General features: G+C 32.3%; 2 protein-coding genes across 2 annotated transcripts in view; one reads left to right on the top strand and one right to left on the bottom strand.

The window, feature by feature from the left end:
* The first annotated feature begins 1228 nt into the window (after window positions 1–1228).
* LOC126885571 (pre-mRNA-splicing factor ISY1 homolog) lies at window positions 1229–17194 on the top strand. The gene is made up of 4 exons (XM_050652160.1): window positions 1229–1612; window positions 10220–10370; window positions 15105–15205; window positions 16961–17194. The coding sequence occupies exons 1-4, from the start codon at window positions 1229–1231 to the stop codon at window positions 17132–17134; spliced, it is 810 nt and encodes a 269-aa protein (XP_050508117.1). The 3' UTR covers window positions 17135–17194.
* LOC126885261 (importin-13) overlaps window positions 4562–25632 on the bottom strand; it is a 76516-nt gene continuing 55445 nt past the window's right edge. Inside the window, exons 16-18 of the mRNA XM_050651747.1 lie at window positions 22597–22771; window positions 17317–17416; window positions 4562–10358 (exon numbers count right to left, since the gene is read on the bottom strand). Of these exons, the coding sequence (XP_050507704.1) occupies window positions 17335–17416; window positions 22597–22771 (257 nt within the window). The 3' untranslated portion in view covers window positions 4562–10358; window positions 17317–17334. The remainder of the gene's footprint in view (window positions 10359–17316; window positions 17417–22596; window positions 22772–25632) is intronic.

A 25632-nucleotide genomic window follows, 5' to 3' on the forward strand; every position in this document is an offset into this window, starting at 1 on the left:
TCGATATTTATCGTAAGCCAATGTTTGATGAGTCGATTCGAAAGGCCGAATACCGAACTTATGCACCATTCATCAAATCATTCAACTGTAATGATATTGTAGAATTTAGCATTAATCAAGTTGACTCGTTTTTTGCAATGAGCGAAACCTTGTTGTGCATTAAAGGATCACTCGTCGATAAAGAAGGATCTGGCGTAGTCAAACTAGCCAACAATGTGGGTGCTTTTCTTTTCGATTCGTGTACGTACAGCGAAAGCGCACGGGAGATGGAAACAGTGCGGGATCCTGGTATCGTAAGTGCTGTACGTGCCATGACGTGTTACAATCAAGAAGATTCCCATTATATGGTTATGGCGGGTTGGAATTACCCTAATGATCCCATTCTACACGATGCAGATAATTCATTCAACATACAGATACCTCTTAAGCATATTTTTAACATTTTCAACGATTATCCAATGATTACGTGTGGTCGTCAAACAATAAGACTAGTTCGAGCTCGAAACGACAACGATTGTTTAATTATTACTGATGAAACTACAAAAGCAAAGATTAACATCACCAACATTGAACTCAGAGTGAAGCACATATTTCCAAATGACGAAATTAAACTAGAACTAATGAAGTCCATTCAACAAGATCAACCTATAGTTATTCCATTTAGAAAGTGGGAATTGCACGAATTGCCTACCATTACCAAAGGTGCTAGGCGTGAAGTTTGGGCCGTCAAAACTAGCACATCAGTTGAAAGACCACGTTATGTCATTGTTTTCTTTCAAACAGGCAAACGTAACACGATTACAGCTGATCCTACCTTATTTGACAATGTTAGCATCCAAAGTATTAGATTATCCTTAAATGGAGAATATTGGCCAAACGAGAGAATGCAGTTGGATTTCAGCAAAACTGACTACAACGAGGCCTATTTCAACTATACCGAATTTTATCCCAGCTACGTACATTCCCACCAAAAGCGACCTCTACTCGATTTCTCAGCTTTCAAGAATCGTGCATTGTTCGTCATCGACTGTTCAAAACAAGAAGAAAGCATGAAAGCATCCACTGTTGACGTAAAACTAGATATTGAAGCACATAATGGTTTTCCCGAAAATACCAAGGCCTACTGCATTATAATTCACGACTGCGTAATGGAGTACTACCCACTTACCGAAATTGTAAAAAGTCTAAATTAGACGCATAAAGTGTCAGTAGTACAAGAGCAGTCATCATGAGAGTAGCATTCGTAGATATTCAGGGATTCGCTGTGGACGGGTGGTTTGTTCCCAAAGAACTTACCATCGAAATAGGTTTTAAACGAAGTCATTACATCTTTTTACCTCCGAAACCATTCAATGCGCTAAGTAATGATGATAAGAAGACAGCATCATACGTGGAGAAAAAACTGCTTGGCATTCGATATTCTGATGGAGCAGTAGAATTGTCCAAAATAAATGAAATACTAGAAACCAAGTTGTTGTATGCAGCCGATTACATATACGTTCGAGGAGAACAAAAAGCAGAATTTTTAAGCAAGAAATGTCACATTTTTGGAGTTTTTCCCCTTATTATTGATGTTTGCAAGTTTGATGGCACGCCTCTTGCTACTGGAAACGTTGGTCCTGCTACAAACCCCTGTCACGCCGTTGGACTATTTTCGTGTACAGAAAGAAATGTGGATCGTCTACGTCACTGGTTTTCTTATACAATATTACCATTGTAATTTTTCTATGTATAAATAAATATTTTTAGAGAGAGATTTTTGCTTTTTTATTTAAACACCTTATTTACTGATCAAGTCTTATATTACATGAAGATTCAAATTTTCTCTTTACAATTTCAAACATAATTTTTAAAATTAAGATAAATATAGATGCTAATATTACACAAGACATTGCAAAGACATTGTCTATTTCACTTTTCACATACTCGCTGGTGTTGTTGCTGGCACCCATGGTGTAGGCTGAATACGTCTCAATGGATATGTAGCTTGTGGTAGTTTTCTAAAAGCGTAAAGACCTTGCTGCTGCTGCTGTAAATTCAACTCTTCAGGCTTCCACGTTTTGTCCTCAATATGCAAACTATCGAAATGTCTTTTAATTTGTTTTATATCCTCATATGATTTAATATCTTTATTTAACTGATTAAGTTTAGTTTGAAATTCCATAACCCTATGTATGTACTCGGTGGGATTCATATCAGTACTGAACATGCTCAGTGTCACAATGTCTCATAAATGCCACGTTCTGCGTCAAATGTCGGACGGAAAACTGAACAATGTCACATATCTACGTCAAATGTCACGTTCTGCGTCGAATGTCAGCGCTTTGCCACGTCACACATAAATGTCACGTCATACGTCAAATCTCACGTTCTGTTAGGCACTATACGGAAAAGAAGAAGAACTGACAGTTAATATTGAACGTTGACAGAAGAAGAATTGACAGTTGGCTTTTCCACGCAATCGTTGACATAAGATTTAACGGACGAAAAAAGAAGAAGAAGAATTGACAAACGAAAAGAAGAAGAAGAATTGACAGTTGGCTTCTGTGTCGCCACCGCTTTCATTTGACACCCCATACGTCAAAATCGGACCAATAGCAACGAAGATATGCTGTAATGCCCTTTTGACACTGCCGCCATCTTTTTTATGTGTTCGTTACCCCCTCCCCGTTCCGACGAGCCCTCTTACGTCAAAATCGGACCAATAGAAACGAAGATATGACGTAATGCCCTTTTGGCATATTCCGATGCGCACGCCACATACTACGTTCAACCCCCTTTTTCATCCCCTTTCCAACGATACGTCACACGTCATCCTACGTTAAGCCGTTTGGCATTTATTAATATTTAAGGGTTGCGATTTAGGGGTTGCGCCAGAAACCGCTTTGCCTATCTACTAGACTGTGATCAGAGGATACGTCTGCTCCTGGATATGCCTTTACTGCCTGAATTGAGTTTCGATATCTGTGCTTTATTAGGATGTAGTCAATTTGATTTCTGACAATTTTGTGCTCTTTTTCAGCTGGTGATTTCCATGTATACAGGCGTCGCTTAGGTAATTTAAAGAATGTATTTGCGGCTATAACATTATGCTCCTGGCAAAATTCTATTAGGCGATCTCCTCTGTCGTTTCGTTCGCCAAGCCCATATGATCCTACATTAGGGTAGCATTTTCCTTCGCCAATTTTTGCGTTGAAATCACCCATGATCACTGTTATGTCTCTAGATGCTGTGAGATGTAATGTTTTCTGGAGTTCGCTATAAAAGTTTTCTATTTCTTCTTCATTTTTGTCAGCAGTTGGCGCATAAATCTGGATTAGGTTCATTTTTCCATGGGTTGTCAATAACTGCAACATTATTATTCTTTCGGACATCGGAACGAAGCCTGTTACTGATCTCGTTACTTTTTCGCTGAGGATCATAGCAACTCCATATCTGTGTTGGGTGTCGCTGCTTCCAGAGTAATAGATTCGTCCATTGTCTGTATTGAGTTCGCCAGAGCTGACCCATCTTGTATCGCTTATCCAGCTGGAGTAAGATAATAAGTATTAAATATTTTTATACTTCACTTGATCTATTTGTCACCGTGGCTTGTAATTACGTCCGAGAAGTAGTCTAAACAAAGCCCTGATAGGTTATTGGTAGTGCATTCGACTACACTGCCGTCCTCAATTAAAACACGGTATTTGCAAAAAAATTGAAAATTGAGTTTTTGCTATATGTGGTTTCCTTGTGGTCTTATTTATGCTTCTGCAATGTCTAAAAGCCGTATAATTTTATTTACTACCACAATAAACAAATTGAAATATGCCGTATGTGCATATAGAGTCCTAAGAAAAAAATTTTGAGAGCCGATTTCTCGGTTTTAAGTTGGCTGTACATACTGATTTCTTTTCTATCAAGATGTGGTCTATTCGGTTCACATTTCTTCCAAGAGGGGACAACTATTAGTTTAAACTATAGTTCACAGGCACCAGTAACAAATGACAGTTTAGTTCTTCATCTCTACTACTTCAACTGACCACTTGACATTCATATGTGGAAGGAGGGGTGTCCAATAATAAATATTCAGAATTCATATTCGATATTGAACAGAATTATTTTATCACCCAGTAGACCGCACGAATTTATTTATTTTATATTCACGCACGTAGATTAATTAGTTTAGATACAAATTGGTCAATTATCAACAATATAATTTGGAAATGTCACGAAACTGCTGACAAAAGTAGAATTATTTACCTTAATTAGATATACAAATCACGGGGGACTAGCGTCACCTATGACCCAATTTAAGCTTCTATAAAACTAGGCTCTTGGGCCTAGAAAGAGGGTTCTCATTTAGTCTTCAGCTAATCGCGTATCATTTATCAGTTACAGTGTTCGGCGGTTCTCCCGGGATTGAAATATATCCTTGTGTTCGTCTATATCAATAAACGTATTTATCGCTACTCACGTCTTTTACATCCTACGTATTTACACAAGGGGGTAGGACTAAATTTAATTTGAGATCCTAATATAACAAATCAATAGTAGTGTGCAAGTAAATAAAACGAGAACCTTTTTGTAAGATTTTATTTAAATTAATGAGAAAATTACAGTTGAACAAATAGAAAGGCAGTACCAGATTGAATCTATGAAATTATTTTTACGATAAATTAGAACATTTATCACAAATATTGCTATTGTATGTGACAATCACAAATCTAAAATAAATGAAGGGTACAGGAATAAAAGGGGCTCATCGACATTTTTTGAGTTTTACACTTTATTATGCTAAGTTGTTTCAAATTTTATGGCGAATCATCCAGTGCTTTTAAAAGTTGATAAACGGGGCTCATTCCGCTTATATTTCATAAAATTATGCAGGCTAAAAAGCGATAGAAGGGGCTGTTTATGTGTGTTCAGCGAAAGAACACTGTCCCTTAAATATCTATTTACTCAAAACGAACAAATGTCGATGAGCCCCTTTTATTCCTGTACCCTTCAAATACATTGCTTTGAATTATTAACATCATGACTGACAAATTATATATTATATATAATTAAATAAATTTTTAGTGTTATTTGTGACATATTTTAAAATTCATAACATTTTGGAAATGTACTTTGTCATCAAAAATTCGTTTGTGCTTGTAGGCACTAAGTAATCATTTTCGAAGGTACTAGTACACTTTAGAAGACCAAAAATAAGCATTTTTTCAAGATTTTTTTCTCAGAACCTTTATTAAAAATGAACATAAAACTTTTTACATATTAATATCTTAGAGAATACAAAAAATATATCTTTTTTCATTTATGAACGTACACTAATATTTTAGAGGGCACAAAAGTCAAGGCCTCGAAAAAAAGTAGTTCCGATGGCGGACAGTTAATTTCAGGATTGGGATCTCTGAAATAAAAAAATCGTACGGCATTTCAAAAAGGGAGGTTTCTTACGTGACAATTTACCACCGTTAGTAAACAATTCCGCAAAAAAAGATTTTACGGAAATTTGAAAAAATCTTGAAATTTTCTTCAGTTTTTAATGGTTAAAAAATATTTATTTTTTATTTTTTGGTCAAATTCTGGTAAATTGTCACGTAGAAAACCTTCCTTTTTCAAATGCAGTTCTATTTTTTTGTTTCAGATATCCCAATCCTGAGATTAACTGTCCGCCATCATTTTTCGAGGCCTCGACTTTTACGCCCTCTACAATATTAGTGTACGTGCATAAATGAAAAAAAGATATATTTTTTGTACTCTCTAACCCAAGCCGCACACCAAAGAAACATGAAACGAAAAACATGAAACGAAAAACATGTTTCATGAAAAGAAAACACTGCTAAAAAAATCTCAAAGTCCGCCTACTAATGAAACGAGTGTGATTCATGCTCATGACACATTTTTATTTTCGGAGAGTCTCATAAATGGCCGGATATATATTTGTTTAGCAGTGGTTTATTTCCATGAAACGTAATTTACGTTTCATGTTTCTTTGATGTGCGGCCGGGCTAAGAGTTAGATATTAATATGTAAAACGTTTTATGTTCATTTTTAATAAAGGTTTGGAGAAAAAATTCTTGAAAAAAAATGATTATTTTTGGTCTTCTAAAGTGTACTAGTATCCTAAATGTCTAAACAAAATAAAACAAATTTTTTAAAATAGTGTGACTTGCTTTACAATTCAAAAATATACCAAGTAACTTTAACTTTAGTAACAATTACTTTTAAATGAATATGCATATACAATACTATGAATATTCATTTTCTTCATATGCTTAAACTGTTTAAAGGACCAAACTTTTTATAATTATTGTTATCCAATACAATTTTTAATTGTTTTAAAATAAAATTCAATAGTGTATTCTAGGATTAATATTTAAAAATAATATTTTTTTATCAAATCGTTTTGATAATCATTATGCCCTTGGCAATCAAAATTGAACAGGGAACATATAAACTAGATAATAAAACTGGGAAGATATAGGTAATTTCAATGTTTCGCTCAGTGAGTAATAGGATTTGTATATGTTTGCAAGAGATTCATGAAATCATTTTGTTTAAAAAAAGAAATCGAAATCACCCACAAAAGCTTTTGAACTCAAGTAAAATTCACCTGATAAAAATAGTGGACAAAACTTATTGTGAAACCAATTTTGAGCTGCTCCAAGAAGAAATTGATATAATTTTCAGTGTTTTCAGATAATGACCTATTCCAATTCCTCTCTTAAAGACTTCTATCTCTATTTGGAAATCTCCAGCTCACTTTTCCCAAAAAGTTATCAAAAACCAGAATTATATTACCATAAAAAATAAATAAATTCTAAATCGGAAACTAAAATTAGTAGAAATCTTAATTTCTCTTCCTAAAAACAAGAGACGGGTGTCATCAGATTCTTAGACTACAATATATAGAACTTATAAACCACGCACTTAAAAATCCTTGATGTTATTCACTCTCGCATATGTAGAAAATTTGGTGAAAACTTTATGTTCAGTTTGGCTTTACAAACTAACTTGAAACATGAGAAGCATTATTTTTTGTAAGTTTTGACCAAAAAGAGCTATGGATATAAACTGGCTGTTTATTTAGGCTTTATTGACTTCGAAAAAGCTTTTAACAATATTACAACATACTTCAAATATTAAAGGAATCAGTATATATGACAAAGATTTATGTTCAATCAGAAATTATAAATAATTACAACAAAAAGTGACTGTACAAATAGGCAACAAAATCTCACAAGAATTTAAAATAAAATGATGAGTTCATCAAGGCTAGATTTTATTACCTACATAATTCAATACAAACTCAGAAATTCTGAAAGGAACTTATCACAGATGCTAGGAACATATTTATGATGGGTAATAGTGTGAAGGATGAGGCCTGTGATAAATATGACATGATATTGTGCAAAAACGATAATTTACAGCACTAATTTCAAATGAATAATGAAGCTTTGGAAACAGTAGACCAAGTTACATATCATTGTCTAAATGAGAAATGGAATTACTCACACAAAGTTAGATCATAAAAAAGATGAGAACTGTCTTTAAATGCCTTAGAAACATTTTATGTAATATGCACCTGAACAATGATACAAAAACATGAGTTTTAAGAAGCTATACACTTTTGGTGGTGTCACAAAATCACTGTATACAAAGCATAAAAAACAATCTGGAAGCTATGAGTACTGTGCAAATCAGAAATATAATATCATACTTGGGTACGTGACGTGTAATGGGGACAATTTAGCTAATTTTGCAAGGTAAGAAGACAACAGAGTGTTGAATGACATTGTGTGAAGAATATCAGCCAGCAGTCAGGAATGGCGACTGTGTATTTATTCAGATGTCAAGAAACTCATCCTTAGAATAGGCACCAGTCGAAAATTATTTTGAACAGTTTTTTATATTGATTTTTTGGCAACTGCTTGGCCAAACTGCCGAATGATCATATCTTTCAAGCTAATGATAATAACTCAAACTTTTATGATTTTTAGTTATACTTGACCATAATACTTAACATTCCGACACAACTTAAAATTTTATCAATTTAATTGACTGTAAACTATATAACACATAAAACCGACAAATTAGTCCAAATAATGATGCTTAAAATAGGACAAAACCTCGCAATTTTTACAGAATGGATCGATTTGCTTCAAAATTTGAGAATAAGTAGTGGATAGTTCAAGGATCAAAATCTATATCATGCTGAAAGGCGCTTTTACCATGGGGGTGGTTGCCACCCCATCTCGGGGGTGGAAATTCGTTCTTATATTTTAATCGCAAAAGTTGCTAAAAACGTTCATTCTAAGTAAAAAACGTTCTATACATTTTTTTGATAAAATTGATAGTTTTCGATTTATTCGCTATTTCGATTTATTCGCTAAACTCCAAAAGTTTTCGTTTTATCAAAACAACTTAACAAAAATGTACCTTTTGAAAAAATAAAAAAAAACCGTTTTTTTAAATTTTCTTTAAGACCAAGAGTAATCGAGCTATACTTTATTATATGATGGATCTTCTTCGTCAAATGCTAAATATTGTAGTTTCAAAGTCAAAAGTCGAGAAAACTATGCATTTTTAGAGAACAACTTGTTGAAACTAATTTAAAGTACTTAAAAATATCTATCTCCAGAAATAAAAAAGTCTCTAGCTTAAAAATTAAGTGACTTATAATGAAAATAATGTCAGTCCATATTTTTTTCATCAAAAAAGTGATCGCAAGCAACCCCGTAATCACTACCCTAATTAAAATTGGTCATTGACATTATTTGACCTTTTTCATTTATGTATTATTAATACGTTCTAGAAGTTTGACTGGCTTAAAATGATTAGTTTTTAAAAAACTGGAGTTAAAAGTGAATGACGAATTTTTGTAGTTTAGAAAAAAATGGCCTTTTCTTCAGAATAGCAAGATTAGCATCAGAGATACGAAAAAATGTTTAAATATGAAATTGTAGTTTATGTAACTCCCAAGAACGTGGTTTGAAAAATTTTTTCTACGGTAAAAATTGAGTGAGCTATTAACAATTAAAGCTTGTAATAACATGCAAAAACCACCTTTACCAACCCTTTCAAAGTCACCTCTTTTTGCGACTGAGGATTTTAAAAAGATTTCATATTAATAGTCTTATAGATCTTGTAAAAACTTATCAAATTGTTTTTACCAAACTTTCTAAGATAAAAAATAAAAAAGTTACAGTCAAAAAATCAATATATTTTTTTGAAAAAAAAAAAAGGAGAAATCCAATTGAAAACATAATAATGTAAGTTAGCGGTGTTTTTAGTCATTGGCCTTATTCATTCTTATTTATTTATGTATTATTAATAGATTCTAAAAGTTTGACTGGCTTAGAATGATTAGTTTTTAAAAAACTGGAGTTAAAAGCGAATAACGAATTTTTGTAGTTTGGTAAAAAATACCATTTTCTTTAGAATAGAAACATTAGCATCAGGGATAGGAAAAAATATTTTAATATAAAATTGTAGGTTATTTATGCCTGGTTGCACCAACAGATCTTAAGCTTAAGTCGAGAATATCATAAGAATTAATATAATATAATATAATACATTACAATAAGAATACCATAATATAATAATAGATATAATTGATAATAAGGTAAGAATCTAAAATTATGGTGCAACGTAAGTGATACTCAAGGAGGCCCTATTTATAAGTAGAGCTTAGCTAATCTGGAACTTAAGATCTGTTGGTGCAACCAGGCATTAATTCCCAAAAACTTGGTTTGAAAAAAATTTTTCTACGGCAAAAATTGAGTGAATCATAAATGAGTAAGTATATCGAAAAACATTGATTTTTTCTATACAAAATTAACACTTTTGATAGCGAATAAATCGATAACTATTAATTTTATCAAAAAAATGTATAGAACATTTTTTGCTTAGAATGAATAATTTTATCAACTTTTGCGGTCAAAATATAATAAAAAATTTCCACCCCCGAGACGGGGTGGCAACCACCCCCATGTCAAAAGCGCCTTTCGGCATCATATAGATTTTGATCGTTGGACTATCCACTACTTATTCTCAAATTTTCAAGCAAATCGATCCATTCTGTAAAAATTGCGAGGTGAAAAGCTTCGGTTCCTGGCCTAAATATACTAAAACACATAATACTGAGAAATAAACAATTTTTGATTTTGACAACAAAGTTAACAGTATATTCATTGAAGATTTTTCAAACCATTAAAATTGCTTTTTTTTGTAAGGTGTTCGAGAACTTTTTGAGCAGGAGCCGCCTCCTCCTCCAAGGAAAAGTAGAGCAGAACTAATGAAAGACATTGATGCGGACTACTATGGATACATGGACGACGATGACGGAATTTTGATTCCATTGGAAGTTAAAGCTGAAAAAACAGGTAATATATACATACAGGGTAGCGAGAAAGTATGGAAACACGATAATTTCTCGGAAACCGCTAAAACGATTTTATAGATTTTGGTGGATAAGGGTCTTTTAATGCGGTAGATATTATACTGGTAATTACATTGTTGTCAAATTTTCCGTTTTTCTGTAAATCTAATGAAGTTTCTTATTTTAAATAGAACACCCTGTATATTTTTTACGTTTTGAAGTCCTTAAGAAATACTGATTATTTATCATGTTATATTCCCTATACCCAATTGCCGTAGATTCGGAGTTATTACTACATTTATTAAAAAAAAAAATTAAACAAATTATAAAAATTAATTTTTTCTGTCTGAGTAGACATTATTTTAGGTTCGTTGGATCATTGGGAACAAAAAAGTTCTTTCATAATTTTCTTCTAAAGTTAATCGTTTCCGAGTTATAAACAATTTAAAACTGAAAAAAATCGAAAAATGACGATTCTCTAGGTTCATAAACACAAGTAAAAAATATTATTTTTAAAACTGCGAAGAGGCTAAATTTAAATACAAACCTTATTGTATCAGATACCGATAAGTGATTTGGTTTTATTTCATTTTACAACATTGTTTTTTTAGTTGTTAATGCAGCCCGATCGCCCGTCCTCTCATATGCGCTTCATTAACAGCTAAAAAACAATGTGTTGGAATAAAACGTGCCAAAAATTCTTATAGGTAGCTGATGAATAAAGTTTAAACTTCAATTTGGGTACCTCGTAATTTCAAAAATAATTTTTTTTCTTGTGTTTTTGAACCTTGAAAATCGTCATTTTTAATTTTTTTTTCAGTTTTAAATTGTTTATAACTCGAAAACAATTAACTTTACAAGAAAATTACGAAAGACCTTTTTTGTTCCCAATGACCCAAAGAACCTAAAAATAATGTCTACCCGGGCCAAACAAATTAATTTTTATAATTTAATTTTTTTTTTATAAATGTCGCAATAACTCTGAAATTATGACATTTAGGTATAGGGAATATAACATGAAAAATAATCAGTATTTCTTAAGGACTTCAAAACGTAAAAATATACAGGGTGTTCCATTTAAAATAACAAAGTTCATTATATTTCCATAAAAACGAAAGATTTGACAACAATGTAATTAGCACTATAATATCGGCCACATTAAAAAACCCTTACCCACCAAAATCTATAAAAATCGTTCTAGCGGTTTCCGAGAAATTACCGTGTTTCCATACATTCTCGCTACCCTGTATATTATTTAATTATATTACATACAATGTCAGGTTAAGACATACATTTTGTATGTCTTAACTTGACATACAAAAATAGGTACAATATACCAATTTTTACCCTTAAATCTTACACTAAAATACTTATTACAATGATAACATAATAATTTGATTATGAACAATACAATGTAAACGTATGTGGATGCAATTCGACATCAGAGACAGGCAAATTTGAGAAAAATCATTAGAATATAATATAGATACCCACCATCTCTTCGTCGACTTCAAAGCAGCCTGTGTTTAAAAAGTCTGCACTACATAATGCAATGAGACTTTAGAAAGTTTACGAGAATCCAATTTAACAAGTCGAAGAATTCACATATCTTGGATCGCTAATAAATAAACTGCTCGTCAAAAGTTAGGGATATAGAAAATTATACTCATTTTCATAGTTGATTTTTTCGTGAACATATTAACGGATTCCGCTATTTTTTTTTATTATTTTAGATATTTCTTTAGTATTTACACAGTTGTACAGAGGTTTACTCAAAAGAAATGTTCTTCTTATGTTAACTTTGAGACACTCTGTAGGGAGGAGGAGGTACAAATGTGAGGATAAAGCAGACTCGTACTATAGTCTTATCTTTTGTGAACATTTTGTTTTTTGAATGTCCCTGATATCTTTAGAAACAAAGAAAATAGACGGTTTTGTAGTTTAACATGTGTTTTAACCGAAACAAATGTTTTAGACACCTTGTAAGGAAGAAAAGGCACAAAAATGAGTATATATCGATAATATGTTGTAGTCTCATATTTTGCGAATATTTTATTTTTTTAATTTTTCTGATATTTTTAATAACAAATAAACTAGACGGTTTTAATCTTTAATATGTGTTTTAACAGACGACATGCGACACCTAAGGAGCCCATGTCTTATCATACCACTAAGATGAAATTATTGTCTGCATATAGTGCGAAAGGAATGAAGTGTTTAAAGAAAAAAAATCAGTGTAATATACCTCTCGCTATTTAAAGAGCCTCCACTTAAGACACCAAATCCGTACTTATTCTTAAGGAAATTCCACCCCAAAACATCACAGAGCCTCCATTATACAATCTCGTCTCTCTTATGTTGCTCTGTGCTTACCGCTTACCTAGTCGACAAATAACTCTTATAAATATCGAAAAAAACCGTTTACCTTATGTGCCTTTCTGTTTTTAAAGTTTTGTTAACTGTTATTTTTTATTGTTAAAGACATGTTAAAGAGTAAAACCACCTATCTTCTTTGTTTTTAAAGATATCAGGGTCATTCGAAAAACAAAATATTCAAAAAACATAAGACACAACACGATTCCAATGTATACTAACATTTGTACCTCGTCCTTCCTACAGGGTGTCACAAACTGAACATAAGAAAAACTTTTCTTTTCTTCCACCCGGTATAAGTACAAAAAAGAAGTTTGACTAAACTTTTGCACAGCTGTATAAATACCAAATAAATATCTAAAATAATAAAAAAAATTAGCGGAATCCGTTAATCTATCCACGAAAAAATTGATTATGAAAACGAGCATAATTTTCTATATCCCTAACTTTTGACGAGCAGTTTACAACAAACACGATAAGCGATGAATAGTCTAAGATATGATATAAGGTCGATTTGCACCGATCTGTTTAATGAATAAAAATTATTGGATATGTAATTTAGCATGTTATGAACTTTATCAACTTTATAAGGAAGCATCCCTGACAGACTTCATTAGAATACAAAGATTGCAATGGGCCGGACATGTGATAAGAATGGGAGAGGATAGGCTACCAAAAAGAGCACTGAATGCTAGAATCTAGGGAAAGAGAATGGTTGGAAAGCCAAGAAAGCGCTGGGAAGACACAGTAAATAACGACGCACAAGCCCTTTTAGGAGTCCGTGTATGGAGAAGAGCAGCCACAGACAAGCAAGTGTGGAGGCAAAAAATAAAGGAGGCCAAGGCTCAATTTGGGCTGTAGTACCGTAGAAGAAGAAGAATTTAGCATGTTCACAATTACAAAAAACAAGGGTTGCCCGATCTAATCTTTAACTATAATTAATTAATAATTAAAAAATGACATTTTTTTATAAACTAAAAAAAATTTCGACGCGGGCAGATGTTATTTCAAATTTTTTAGGTCATTCTAATCAAAAAAAGGTTTTTTGTAATTTTTCTCTAAAGTTGATCATTTTCTAGTTATAAACAATTTAAAACTGAAAAAAGAACGAAAGATGACGATTTTCAAGGCTTAAAAACCTAAGTATAAAATATCTTTTTTGAAATTACGAAGTACTTAATGTCAAGTTAAAACATTATTCTATCAGTTCTTGATAAGTCTTTTGGACTTATTTCATTCTGAGACATTGTTTTTTAGTTGTTAATGCCCGTCTCCCCATAAGAAACCTTCCTCATTACCAATTAAAAAATATGTTTTAGAATTTTTGTAGTTTGAGTATATTTTGAAAGCAATACTTTATTAATAATTTTAAAAAGGTTTATGCGAGTATACGGCCTACCCTTTAATGGGAGTACCTAATGATGAATGGACTGTTCCATTTGTTATGAAATGAAAATTGTTATTATAGTCGGTTCGCTAAACTCAGACACAACTGGCTAGTGATTTTAGTAGGTAATTTTTTGTTTTTTGCCAAATTGGTAAAATTACTGACTAAAATCACTAGCCAGTTGTGTCTGAGTTTAGCGAACCGACTATATGAAATGTTGTTTGGAATAAAAAATTGTGGTCTGATATGTGCAATTTCATCCTTCTAATGGAAAAAAATATTTGAAGATTTTTCTCAAATTATGGATACCAACAACATTTTCATTTATAACTCTTTTATTTTTAATTTGACGAAGAAAAGTTATTCTTCATAAAAAGCTCTTCATGGTCTAACATTTATGATACAACCATCATATATCAAATTTTATTAATTTTATACGAGGTATAAATATTATATAAAATATATGAATTTCGATCCAGAGTAAAGTATCTTTATAGTTCACAACATTTAAATTAGAATGATATAATTGCACATTAAAACCTAATTTTTAATTCTAAACAACTTTTCATAATAGCAATTTTCCATATTATGAATTAAAATACGTAAATAAACAAAGTTTTCGTTATGATAATGTTCGCATTTTCACTTGTTTTTTTTTAATTCATAAAAAAATGTCATTTTTTAATTATTAATTAATTATAGTTAGAACAAGATTAGATCGGGCAACCCTTGTTTTTTGTAATTATTTGTACAGTAAACAAAAACAAAGAAAAATAAATATGTCTGATAAGTAATGACATGAAAACGGCCATGACGAAAAGTCACATTTTAATGTTTTGGCAGTGCTCTGATGTCAGAAATTTTGACTGACGTAAGCGTGCTTTTGTAGTAAAAAAACTATATGTAGCAATTTTTATGTGTTTTGTGATCAATTGTTATATGTACTTACAACATTTTCATTTATTATTTGTGTTATAGCCGTTCAAAATACAGTAGCTGAGTGGGTTAGTAAAAAAGAACAAAATTTGGAGAACGCAGAGAACCAAACAGAAGAAGAAAGTATATATGCAGTTCAGGAGGTAACTATTTTTAAAATGCTATTTATCTATAGGTAATTAACTGGTCACTATTAGATGATTTATTTGATAGTGATCTTTGGAGTACGCTAGGGACTGATTCTCGCAAGTCACAGGGGACGTATTTTCGAATTCATTCGAGCATCTTTCGCATACAAAATTAGAAGAAATTCGCTCGAAATCCAGTTTCTTGTATTTTCGAATACTTCGTGTACGAATTTTTTCGTATACAACGACTCGAATGGGTGTGAATCATTCGGATTTCAAAGCCCGTATACGAATTAAAGTAATAACTGGGTGCGTTCGGACGACCACAGCGGCTGACTGTCAGCACAAATCGGCTGACTTCCAGCGGTGTCGTCTGAACGCTATCGCTTACTCAGCTGTCCAGCAGCTGGGGTCGTCCGAAAGCACCCATTATCAGTTCAGTTGTCACTTGGCCCGTGTACGTCAGTAAAGTATCAGCTGATAATTTTTAATTGTTGTTGTATACAATATTTTTATATTGAATTTACATTTTAACATTGGATGCGTCTCAATAAATTCGATCAGCTCTTTTTTTGTTTGGCGGATATTAAACCACCAAATTTCATGCCATTTTTTCCTCCTTTCAGTTAATTTACCAGAAACGAATTGTTAGATGACAAAATCATCATAAAATAGGTTAAGTAAAACTGTCAATTATTCTTCTTTTTTTTTTATTTGAGTTTTGGTTGTTCGAATTTGCAGTGTTGCCGGTGCAAATCCTTCTCGTACACGTATATCATTTCGAAGGACATTCAAAAATACACATTCAGATTCGTATACGAAAATATTCGATTGATTTCGAAAATACGACCCCAGGCAAATTCGCGTGTCTGGTATTAGTAAATGCAGTCAATACCGGATTACATATAAATATCAAAATGAGTAATGGCGTGCACACATATCCAGTTTATAGCAACCCTTCTTTCAGTGCGGCATAGTTCATCGAATTCTCCCTAACTTATTAAATTGCAAGTGCCAGAAAGAACATACGCTCTGATTATTATACATAGAACACATAAAATTATATATTCGTTGATGGTAGTTGCATACTTTCACAATGTCAAAGGGTAAAATTACAATTGTCATTCTAGGTTAGAATATTTCGACATTTTATAGTGAAAATTTAATTTTATGTTTATTGATTTCAGGAAAATATGTATATGCATATTTATATAATTTATTTATACTTTCTTTTTATTGGCTTACATACTTAAATATAAATAAAAATATTCTGGCAATTGTTAAGATTTGAGTAAAATGTCATGCAATGATTTGCGAAATTCTTAAAATCCTATATGACGTCAAAATTAATGACGCATTGAAAGAAAGGTTTGGTATAAACTGTATAAATAATCGTTCCTCTCGTTGCCTCGTTTGCATGGTTGACTCACAAGTAAATGACTTTAGAGCCTTTAAGGCAGCTTGGCTGTCTGATAAAATGAAGACTCTTGTCCTACGAATGTGTCGGTTGAGACATTCTTGGGCACTAATGTCCATGGCATGTGTTTCTTCCTGAAAGATAGTTGGGGCGTTTCCAAGAAATTTAGATATTGAAATTGGGCCCAGTAACTCCCACTCCTGGGAGTACCTATCTAACTAACTTCAGTAAATATTGTCAATAAATACAAAATACAAATACAAATATTGTTTCTTGTATCACTAAAGCTGTCATCATAGTTTAAGACCTTAATGACACTTTTAATAATTACAATATATTATCTTTTTTTTTAGTCTGACGATGAAGAAAGTAAGGAAACTGTACAACAGTTAGTAGATGGATCACAGCAAAGATTTGTTGCACATGTACCTGTACCATCTCAACAAGATATCGAACAGGCCCTGCTGAGGCGAAGAAAACTTGAACTTATGGAAAAATATGGTGTAGAAGAGGAACCGAAATCGTAGTGTAACTTGTAGAAATTTAGGTCCAAAAGTTATTTTGTAACAATAAATTTTTTAAACTTCTTTTTTTTTTCTTTTATACTTAGTAATTATGCTCCAATGCTTAGTCATTATTAAAAAATAATAATGCTATGGACTCTAGGAAAGAAAGAAGGATAAAATTAAATGAACATTTAAAGCCATACCTTTTATTTTATTTGTGTTTATTCCGGTTTAAGTATCCCTCGGCATATTAAAGTAAATTCTAAAACTGTATCACATACTCTTCTTTTACTGGTTTTTTCTCTGAAACAGGAATTAACATAAAATTAGTTATGTAATAGGTTTACTTACTATGGTGTATTCCACGAATATACGACTCTTTTGGATTATCGCGACAACGAATATTTTAGTGTGCAACATAAGAAGTACGTATACAAGTATTTTGCTCTAATAATTACTCCAATAAACAACAATATAATTTGCAATTTACTTTCGTTCTTCATATTTTGCACAGTAAAATATTCGTTGTCGCGATAATCCAAAACAGACGTATATTAGTGGAATGGGGTATAGATAAAGTAATACAATATAGTTGAGTATCAAAATTGTAGACACTAAATTCCAGAAAATGTGGTGATCACAATTCTGAGATATTCTTGGTCTTCCAGTGGCGTACAAAATTTATTTGTAAGAGAGAGAGGTAGCGCTACTTGTATTGAAGAATTTTTAAAAATTATATGTACAGTAGAACCCCGATTATCCGTGCTGCGGATTATCCGTGCTATGATTTTCTATTACTCAAGTTGCGTTTTTGAGGTTTTATCAAAATAACGTTATTGTAAATCACTCGACGGAAACTCTAATGACGAAAGAGAGACTCATAATGAAAGATTTATTTTTTTCTGTTATTTTTTTTATGGTAGGTACATATGTATGTGTATACATACATATGTATTATACATAAGAAATACATGTTCAGATTATCCGTGCTTTTCAATTATCCGTGCCACCCTTCGGTCCCGAGGAGCACGGATAATCGGGGTTCTACTGTACTGCTATTCTCTCCCTAGCGCTAAGAAATTTGTAAACAAATAAGTGGGATACTGCAACTGAATAATATTTTTTGGTTAGACGAGTGCCCCTAGCAAAGATAGCCTTGTAATTTTGCGCCATTAATTGAACTAAATATGATTGCTTCATTGCTTGTTCTTTTAGTGAAAATTTTGGAGTAGTTTGTTGCGAGGCAACAGTAGAGTACATTGGATTGTTTTGAGAAGTGGTAGGAATTTCCATTGTTGATAAATTATTAATAATCATTTAATATTACTCCAAATACGGTTCTGATTTCAATTGTTGTTCATAAAAAACCAGTCCGGTGTTATATTGACATGATGATTTTATTTAGATCGATTTCCAAAATAAATATATTATTTCAATCTTCAATTTCAATCACTTAGTTAATTTGCCATGATGAAAATACATACTCGTAAAAAATTGCGAATATATCAGATATGAAATTAAACACACTATGTGGTTCGGAATCAGGTCCAGTCTCTCCCTCTATTTTGTTCTAAATTCTCGAGTGCTGTGTTCATAAGAAAATTTTCAGTACATGGCTTATACTGATAGTGCGATGATCGCTATACAGTTTGGCGTTTATTTTCTTCGGTATCATTACAAATCTTGACAGTAGCTAGTCTGTTGGTATGTGCCCTGTTTCATATATTCTATTGAAGAGGTTGAGAAGAGATTGCTTACCTTTATCGTCGAGTAGTTTGATTATTTCGGTTGGAATTTCATTTGGACCGGTTGCTTTTTTATCCTTTGATAGTTTTATAGTTCTTTCCATGTCATCAAACAGTTCCTGAATATATTTCCTTCACCTCGCCAGTTAGTTTTGTTCATCGACTATAATATTTTTTGTTTATCAAGTAAACTACTTGCAGTTGACATATATGGTCCAGGTATTTGTTGCATCTTTTTGCATATATTAAAGATGTCATTATTTTTCTGCAGTTCTTTTTCTTCTATTTCAAGACATTTGTTGCTGTGTCATCTTTCTTTTGCATTATTTTCCATCTGATTTCTTTATTGATTTTGTTGCATAGTATAGTGTTGTCTAGTGTTTATATGTTTCTGTTTTCCATTAGTCTCAGTATTTTATCAGTGATCCATTGTTGTTAAAGTTTATTAAAGGTTTTATATTTTTTGGTTTGTGTCTTCTATGATGGTTTTGATCTGATTCGACTGGTCTTCAACGTTATGTTTTTTCCAATTTTTCGAACTTCATTTCTATCTCGTGAATAATTTCTGGGATGAGTCTGTCCGAAATGTAACTAACATATTTAATACAACTAGAGACTTCTTTATGTACAATGAATGTCACGCAATTCCGTTGGTTATTGCCTTCTCCGGAATAGAATGTGTCGTGGTCGTTTAGCTGCATTTATCCTAGTCCTAGGCCAGCGCATATAGCTTATCACAAGTACTAGTATATTGAGTCTTATCATCTCACGTATAGGAATTTATATCTTTCCGGGCTTGTAAAGACTTCTCACATTCCACGTGACTGTTGCCGGATCTTATTCTTGTTTCTTTTCACAATCCCTGTGAAAATCTTGTCACAGGGATTTCGCTGGATAACGGACAGGACCTCGATTTTTGACCCTTCGCTTCGTTATCGATCATTCGCTATCTGTATACTAAACAAATACGAAGCGAATACGTTTGATAACGAAGCGAAGGGTCAAAAATCGAGGTCCGGGAAGCTATTAGACCAGGGCGCATCTGTAAAAATATTAGTACATTTGGATGTTAAGAGAAACATAAATACATATTTTTTTGCAGAAATTGCTTCAAAATATCTCATATAATAATATTTCAGTTATCCTTTCACTCAAAAAGGCCCGGAACATTGTTTAAATAATCAAAATGTCAAATAATGAAGGAAAAATTCAATTCTTTTCTTCGTTTTTGATTATAACTTTAAAAGTGTTCATTTCCGAGAAAAGTGGCACTGACATTAAAGTTGCGTAATTAAATTTCCTACAACATAGGATTAGTTAAAAATTTTAAAAATTGTCACCCTTGTTGTAAAATAGCAATAATTGCGAAAAAATCATAAAAAAACAAGTATTCGCATTTTACGTTTTTCAACCATTTATGCTACACTTAGGACCATCATGTTTTACCCAGAAAAATTTTATGATATAATAAAGCCATACTGTAAATTTCATTAAGATCGGTTCAATCGATATTGCAAAATAAATTTTGCAATCCAGCTTTCGCAAAAAAAATTCATTTTTTAAAAATGTTGCAGGTCTGAAAATAAAGCATACAGTAAGTTGATTTTTTTTTTACATATAGAAGAATACTGTACCTTTCATTTGCAATTTGTAAAATTAAAATCGGTTAACTACCACCGTGTCAGGCATTTTTTTAAATTGACATTAATTTTTGTGCTACGCGCAGGACAGCGGATACCTTTGGTCTGATTGAGCATTCCAATGACCTTTGATAATGATTGGTAAATTTTAATTTTTAGTACATTTCGATATAAATAAATAAATTTGTTGATTGCAAAATAAAAACACATACTCTGTCTTTCTGAAGCTATTTCCTTGTGGTATTTTTATGATTAACTATTTAGATGAGAAATAAGCCACAATTAAATTGAAAAAATAATTTTATTAACGTTTCGAAGCCCAAATCGGGTTTCGTTGTCAAAATACAAAATACTACTAAAATAAACAAAAATGTTGTTGCTAAGTAAAAAAACTCTTCTAATAATTTATTTAATCTGACTCATTTATATTGGCAATTCAGACGTATATTCTACATTTTAAAGTAGAAGACTTTAGTCCTTTGAAATAACACTTTTTTTAGCAAAAACTTTCTTTGTTCATTTCTCTTTTAACTTCGAGAACAAAAGTTTATTATTTTTAAACGTATGCAATTGTTTAAACAATATTTCACAAACAATAATCAAATTAGTTTGATTTTTGTTGAATTAAAATATTAAAATACAACACAATATAGAGTAAGAAAATAATATATTAGATAAAGATTGGAAGAGATTTTGGTGGAAATCAACTTGTGTGAATCGAACACCGCTGTCCTGCGCGAAGCACCAAAAATTAATGTTTATTTAAAAAAAATCCTGACGCGGTGGTAGTTAACCGATTTTAATTTTGCAAATTTCAAATTGTAAAAAAAATTAAACTTGCTATCTGCTTTATTTTCAGTCCTGTAACATTTTGAAAAAAAAAATATTTTTTTTTGCGAAAGCTTGATTGCAAAATTTATTTTGCAAAATCTATTGAACCGATCTTAATGAAATTTACAGTATTATTTTACTACGTCATAAAGTTTTTCTGGGTACAACATGAAGGTCCTAAGTGTAGCATGAATGGTTGAAAAACGTAAATGCAAATACTTGTTTTTTTATGGTTTTTTCGCAATTATTGCTATTTTGCAACAAGGGTGATAATTTGTAAAAATGTTAACCAATCCTGTATTGTAGGAAATTTAATTACGCAACTTTTATGTTAGTACAACTTTTCTCTTAAGTAAATACTTTTAAAGTTATAATAAAAAAACCAAGAAAAAATCGAATTTTCCTTAATTTTTTTTACATTTTGATTATTTAAACAATGTTGCGGACCTTTTTGAGTGGGAGGATAACTTAATTATTATTATATGAGTTAATTCCAAGCAATTTCTGCAAAAAAATATGAGTCACCTCTACACGTCCATCTCAAAACAGATGCGCCCTGGACTATATGTGCTTATCTCCTGCCGAATCTTGGCGTCCAAGGACCGAGTTAGTATACCTTTTCTTATCATATGTTAGTGTCATTATGAATGAACTAGGGAATAATAATGAAGTGGTTTTCCATTGCCTTTCCCATCGCACTACCATAACCATTTACACTGCTCCAATCATGCTCGTGGTAGTCCAGTTTCAAGCCGATCTAGGATCATTTCGTCTGCGCCTTGAGCTGGTACTAACGATCGCTGCTGCCCCTCATCAGGGAGGAATAGGAAAAAGGTAACTAGATTTTGGAAGGATAAAGAGATAAGACATGGGTGCTCTCAGCAAGGAGTTAAGAGTAAAGCATGGTTGGTGTGAGCAGGGTCGCTACCCTGAAGTAGACCTACTCTCTATTTGGATCGTAAAAAAGTGTCTACCCGCTACCCCAATTAAATCAATTTGTATTTAAAAAAAGGAATATAATTTTTTCTTTAAAAAAATCCGTATATTTTGTTTTGGTTATGCAATATCTGTTTCCTTTGGCAAACCATCCTTTTGCGCGATTTTTGAATACGAAATAGTTGCGATATTTCACTTCTACCAGGTGCATCACGCCGACTTTTTTAAATCTCGTTACCCATCTAAAAGTTATAAGTTTTTATATACAATATAAGATCAATACGTATAAAACATATTCTTAATCCATTAGTTACGTTTAACAATATCTTACCTTAAAATTGACTTAACAAATGCTTCTTTTTGAGACGCAGTAATTCTAGGAGATGGAAATCCGTCTTGGGCCAAAAGAGAGTTTAACCACCTACTTAGATTATCACAGTATTTTTTATTCAAAGCTAATAAAATATCACTAAAAATGTCTACCGAGGTTCTGGGGGCTGTACTTCCTGAAAAAAGTAATTATTAAACATAGACTTTTATGGGAAGTATAAATAATTCATGCTTATACAAAAAATAAGATTTTTTTATTTAATGCTATATTTAGGCACTATATTTTTATTTAATACTAAATTTTGTCAAAAGCAGAACTTGATTATTACAAACACATTTATTAAGCTCCCAAACAGGCGACTGTATACATGGCGATCGCCCGCAGATTCATGAGAGAAAAGAGTTAGGACCTAGATAGACTTCTTCTTCTTTAAGTACCGTGAACTTTTAGGCGTGGGTAGCTTCCATGACAATTTGCCGATATCGTTCTCGATATTCCTCGACATGTAATAATTCATCTGCTGATAAACCAGTCCACTGGACGAGGGTTTCGGAGCCATGAATATTTTTTTACCAATTCCCCTTTTTCCGTCGATCTTTCCGTTGAGTATTAACTGCAGTATCTTGTATCTGCTACCTCTCATTATATGCCTCAGATATTCAAGTTTTCTCTTTTTTATCATCCTCATTAAGTCACCTTCGCCTTGTCCTACTCTGTTTAAGACTTCTCTGTTTGAAACGCGTTGAACCCAAGATATTCTGAGCATTCTACGATATAATCACATCTCGAAGTCTTCTAATTTGTTCATCATATTAACCTTCATGATCTAGGTTTCACATCCATATAGTAATACAGGATACACGTAACATTTTAGGAACTTGATTCTTAGTTGTAAATTTAGCTGAGAATTGCTCAGAATAGATCTAAGTTTCATAAATGCCCCTATTGCAATGTCTATACGAGTTTTAATTTCTTCATCCGGATTTAGTGTCTCGTTTATCCAACATCCTAGGTATTTAAAATGGTTAACTTTTGTTATCGGTTCCTTACTGACAATTAGTTGTATAGGGCCGACGCGGATGTCTTGTTTACTAACCACAAGAAACTTAGTCTTTGTTGTATTTATGCTTAGTCCGTTATTAGAGCATTCTCTAGTGACTAGATCTATAAGGAATTGAAGATCTTCGATACTTTCAGCCATGATCGCGGTGTCATCTGCATATCTGATGTTAATAGTTTCTCCCCCGATTCGAACTCCACATTGACCTTCCAAGGCTTCGTTAAAAATTATTTCTGAGTAAACGTTAAATAAAGTTGGGGATAATACACAACCCTGTCTTTCACCTCTTTGAATGTAAATTTTGTCTGTTTCTTTGCCGTCTACCAGAATAGAAGCTTCTTGATTCAGATATAGATAGACTACATTATGGTAAATGGAAGATACCGTAACACTGTTAACCTTTAACTACACGCGCTGGCGTACTTTGTACGCCAGATATAAGAATTCTACTGGAAATATATTTAAAAATTTAATTTTTGACCTTGCTTATCTCTCTAACCTATAACTGGAATGTGCTTTACAATTTGGTTTTAGTTTCGTTATAATCAGCGTTCTGGAAAGATCGTAATTTACATTTTATTATTTGTTGTTTCCGGTGGTGGACAATATACCCCAAAATTATATTACTATAAGTCGTAATATAAGTACATATTTTAATTGTTTTTTAGTCATTATGGCACAAAATATATTTATTTTTATAAACAATACTTTTTCTCCTGTAAAAAATCACATTTAAAAAAATTTTTTATTAGTAATTTTATTTATCATGGAATCCAGTTATTCCATGATTCCAGTTATAAATCCCAATTGGCTTACTGAAAAGGAACTCCAAGTATTCACTGATGCCGAATAAGGTTTATAACAAACAACTAAGTGTATTTTTTCAAAAAAAATTAATCAAATCCGCTTTTAAGTGTATTTTCTTGTGGCGTACAAAGTACGCCACGCGTGTAGTTATGTTATAACTTGATGCGCGGGTAGTTAAAGGTTAAAGCCGTGAAAGCATATTCCGGAGCAGAGGGGGGCTCATACCACAACCCACTTATCGCCCGGATTACACTCACACTTAAAAACATCAAAAGATATAAAAGAATTCCTATAATAAACACAAGCAGGCTTAAAGCACCCAACGTAAAAGAATGCCTCCAACACGAACTGTAGCAAACTGGACATATACACCAATGATAAAGACTAGCACTGGGATCGACCAAAACATTGGCTACTGGAACCTCGTAAAGAAATACGAAAGACTTCTTCAAAAAGAAAAGGAGAATGGAGAAATGACGATACTCAATGTAATGGAACAACGTAGACAATGTAAGAATACAGATAATAAATACAGGTAGATTAGCCACGAGATCGGGAAGATGATAAGGCAGGCAAAAGAAAAATACTTTGAAGAGAAATGCTAAAAGATTAAGGAACTTAAAAAAAAGATACGATCTAGTTAACCTACACAACAAAGTTAAAGGAATGGCAGGATTAAGAAAACAAAATCTCACTGGTGCACTTCTGGATATACACGGGAATACTATAACACAGACGGATGGGAAAGTACAACGCTGGACAGAATACATCGACGAACTATTCGATGCTGAAAGAGGGGACCTGAAACACATACAGGGTGGTGAATCGGAAAACGGGCCATAGGAAACTCAATGTAAAATTTTAAACTGTTGAATTCCTGCTTCCCTAATTATGTTACATCAAAAGTCATGAGAAGTTATTTGTAGAGGATTGAAATTTGTTTTAAAAACAGAAGTTTCAATTGTTCTACGATTTAAACACATTCCAAAATTTTGAAAAATATGATGTATTTACCGCAGTAGGTATGTGTGGGCATGTTAGGCCACACGTTACTATTTAACCGACAGTGAGCACACTATTGACCGAAGAAAATATCTTTATTATTAATACTTTCTCCTTAACTGAGGGTATCTGATCAACTTTATTGTGCTTTAAACAATAAATGATAA

This window comes from Diabrotica virgifera, chromosome 5, assembly GCF_917563875.1.
Source record: "Diabrotica virgifera virgifera chromosome 5, PGI_DIABVI_V3a".
Taxonomy (NCBI): Eukaryota; Metazoa; Arthropoda; class Insecta; order Coleoptera; family Chrysomelidae; genus Diabrotica; species Diabrotica virgifera.

What these genes read in the sequence shown, in the direction of transcription:
- LOC126885571 (XM_050652160.1), top strand. Translation starts at nt 1,229, where the DNA reads ATGAGAGTAGCATTCGTAGATATTCAGGGATTCGCTGTGGACGGGTGG. An exon ending in CGCCTCTTGCTACTGGAAAC is followed by an intron (nt 1,613 to 10,219) that starts GTTGGTCCTGCT and finishes TTTTTTTTGTAA; the next exon opens with GGTGTTCGAGAACTTTTTGA. An exon ending in AGTTAAAGCTGAAAAAACAG is followed by an intron (nt 10,371 to 15,104) that starts GTAATATATACA and finishes TTTGTGTTATAG; the next exon opens with CCGTTCAAAATACAGTAGCT.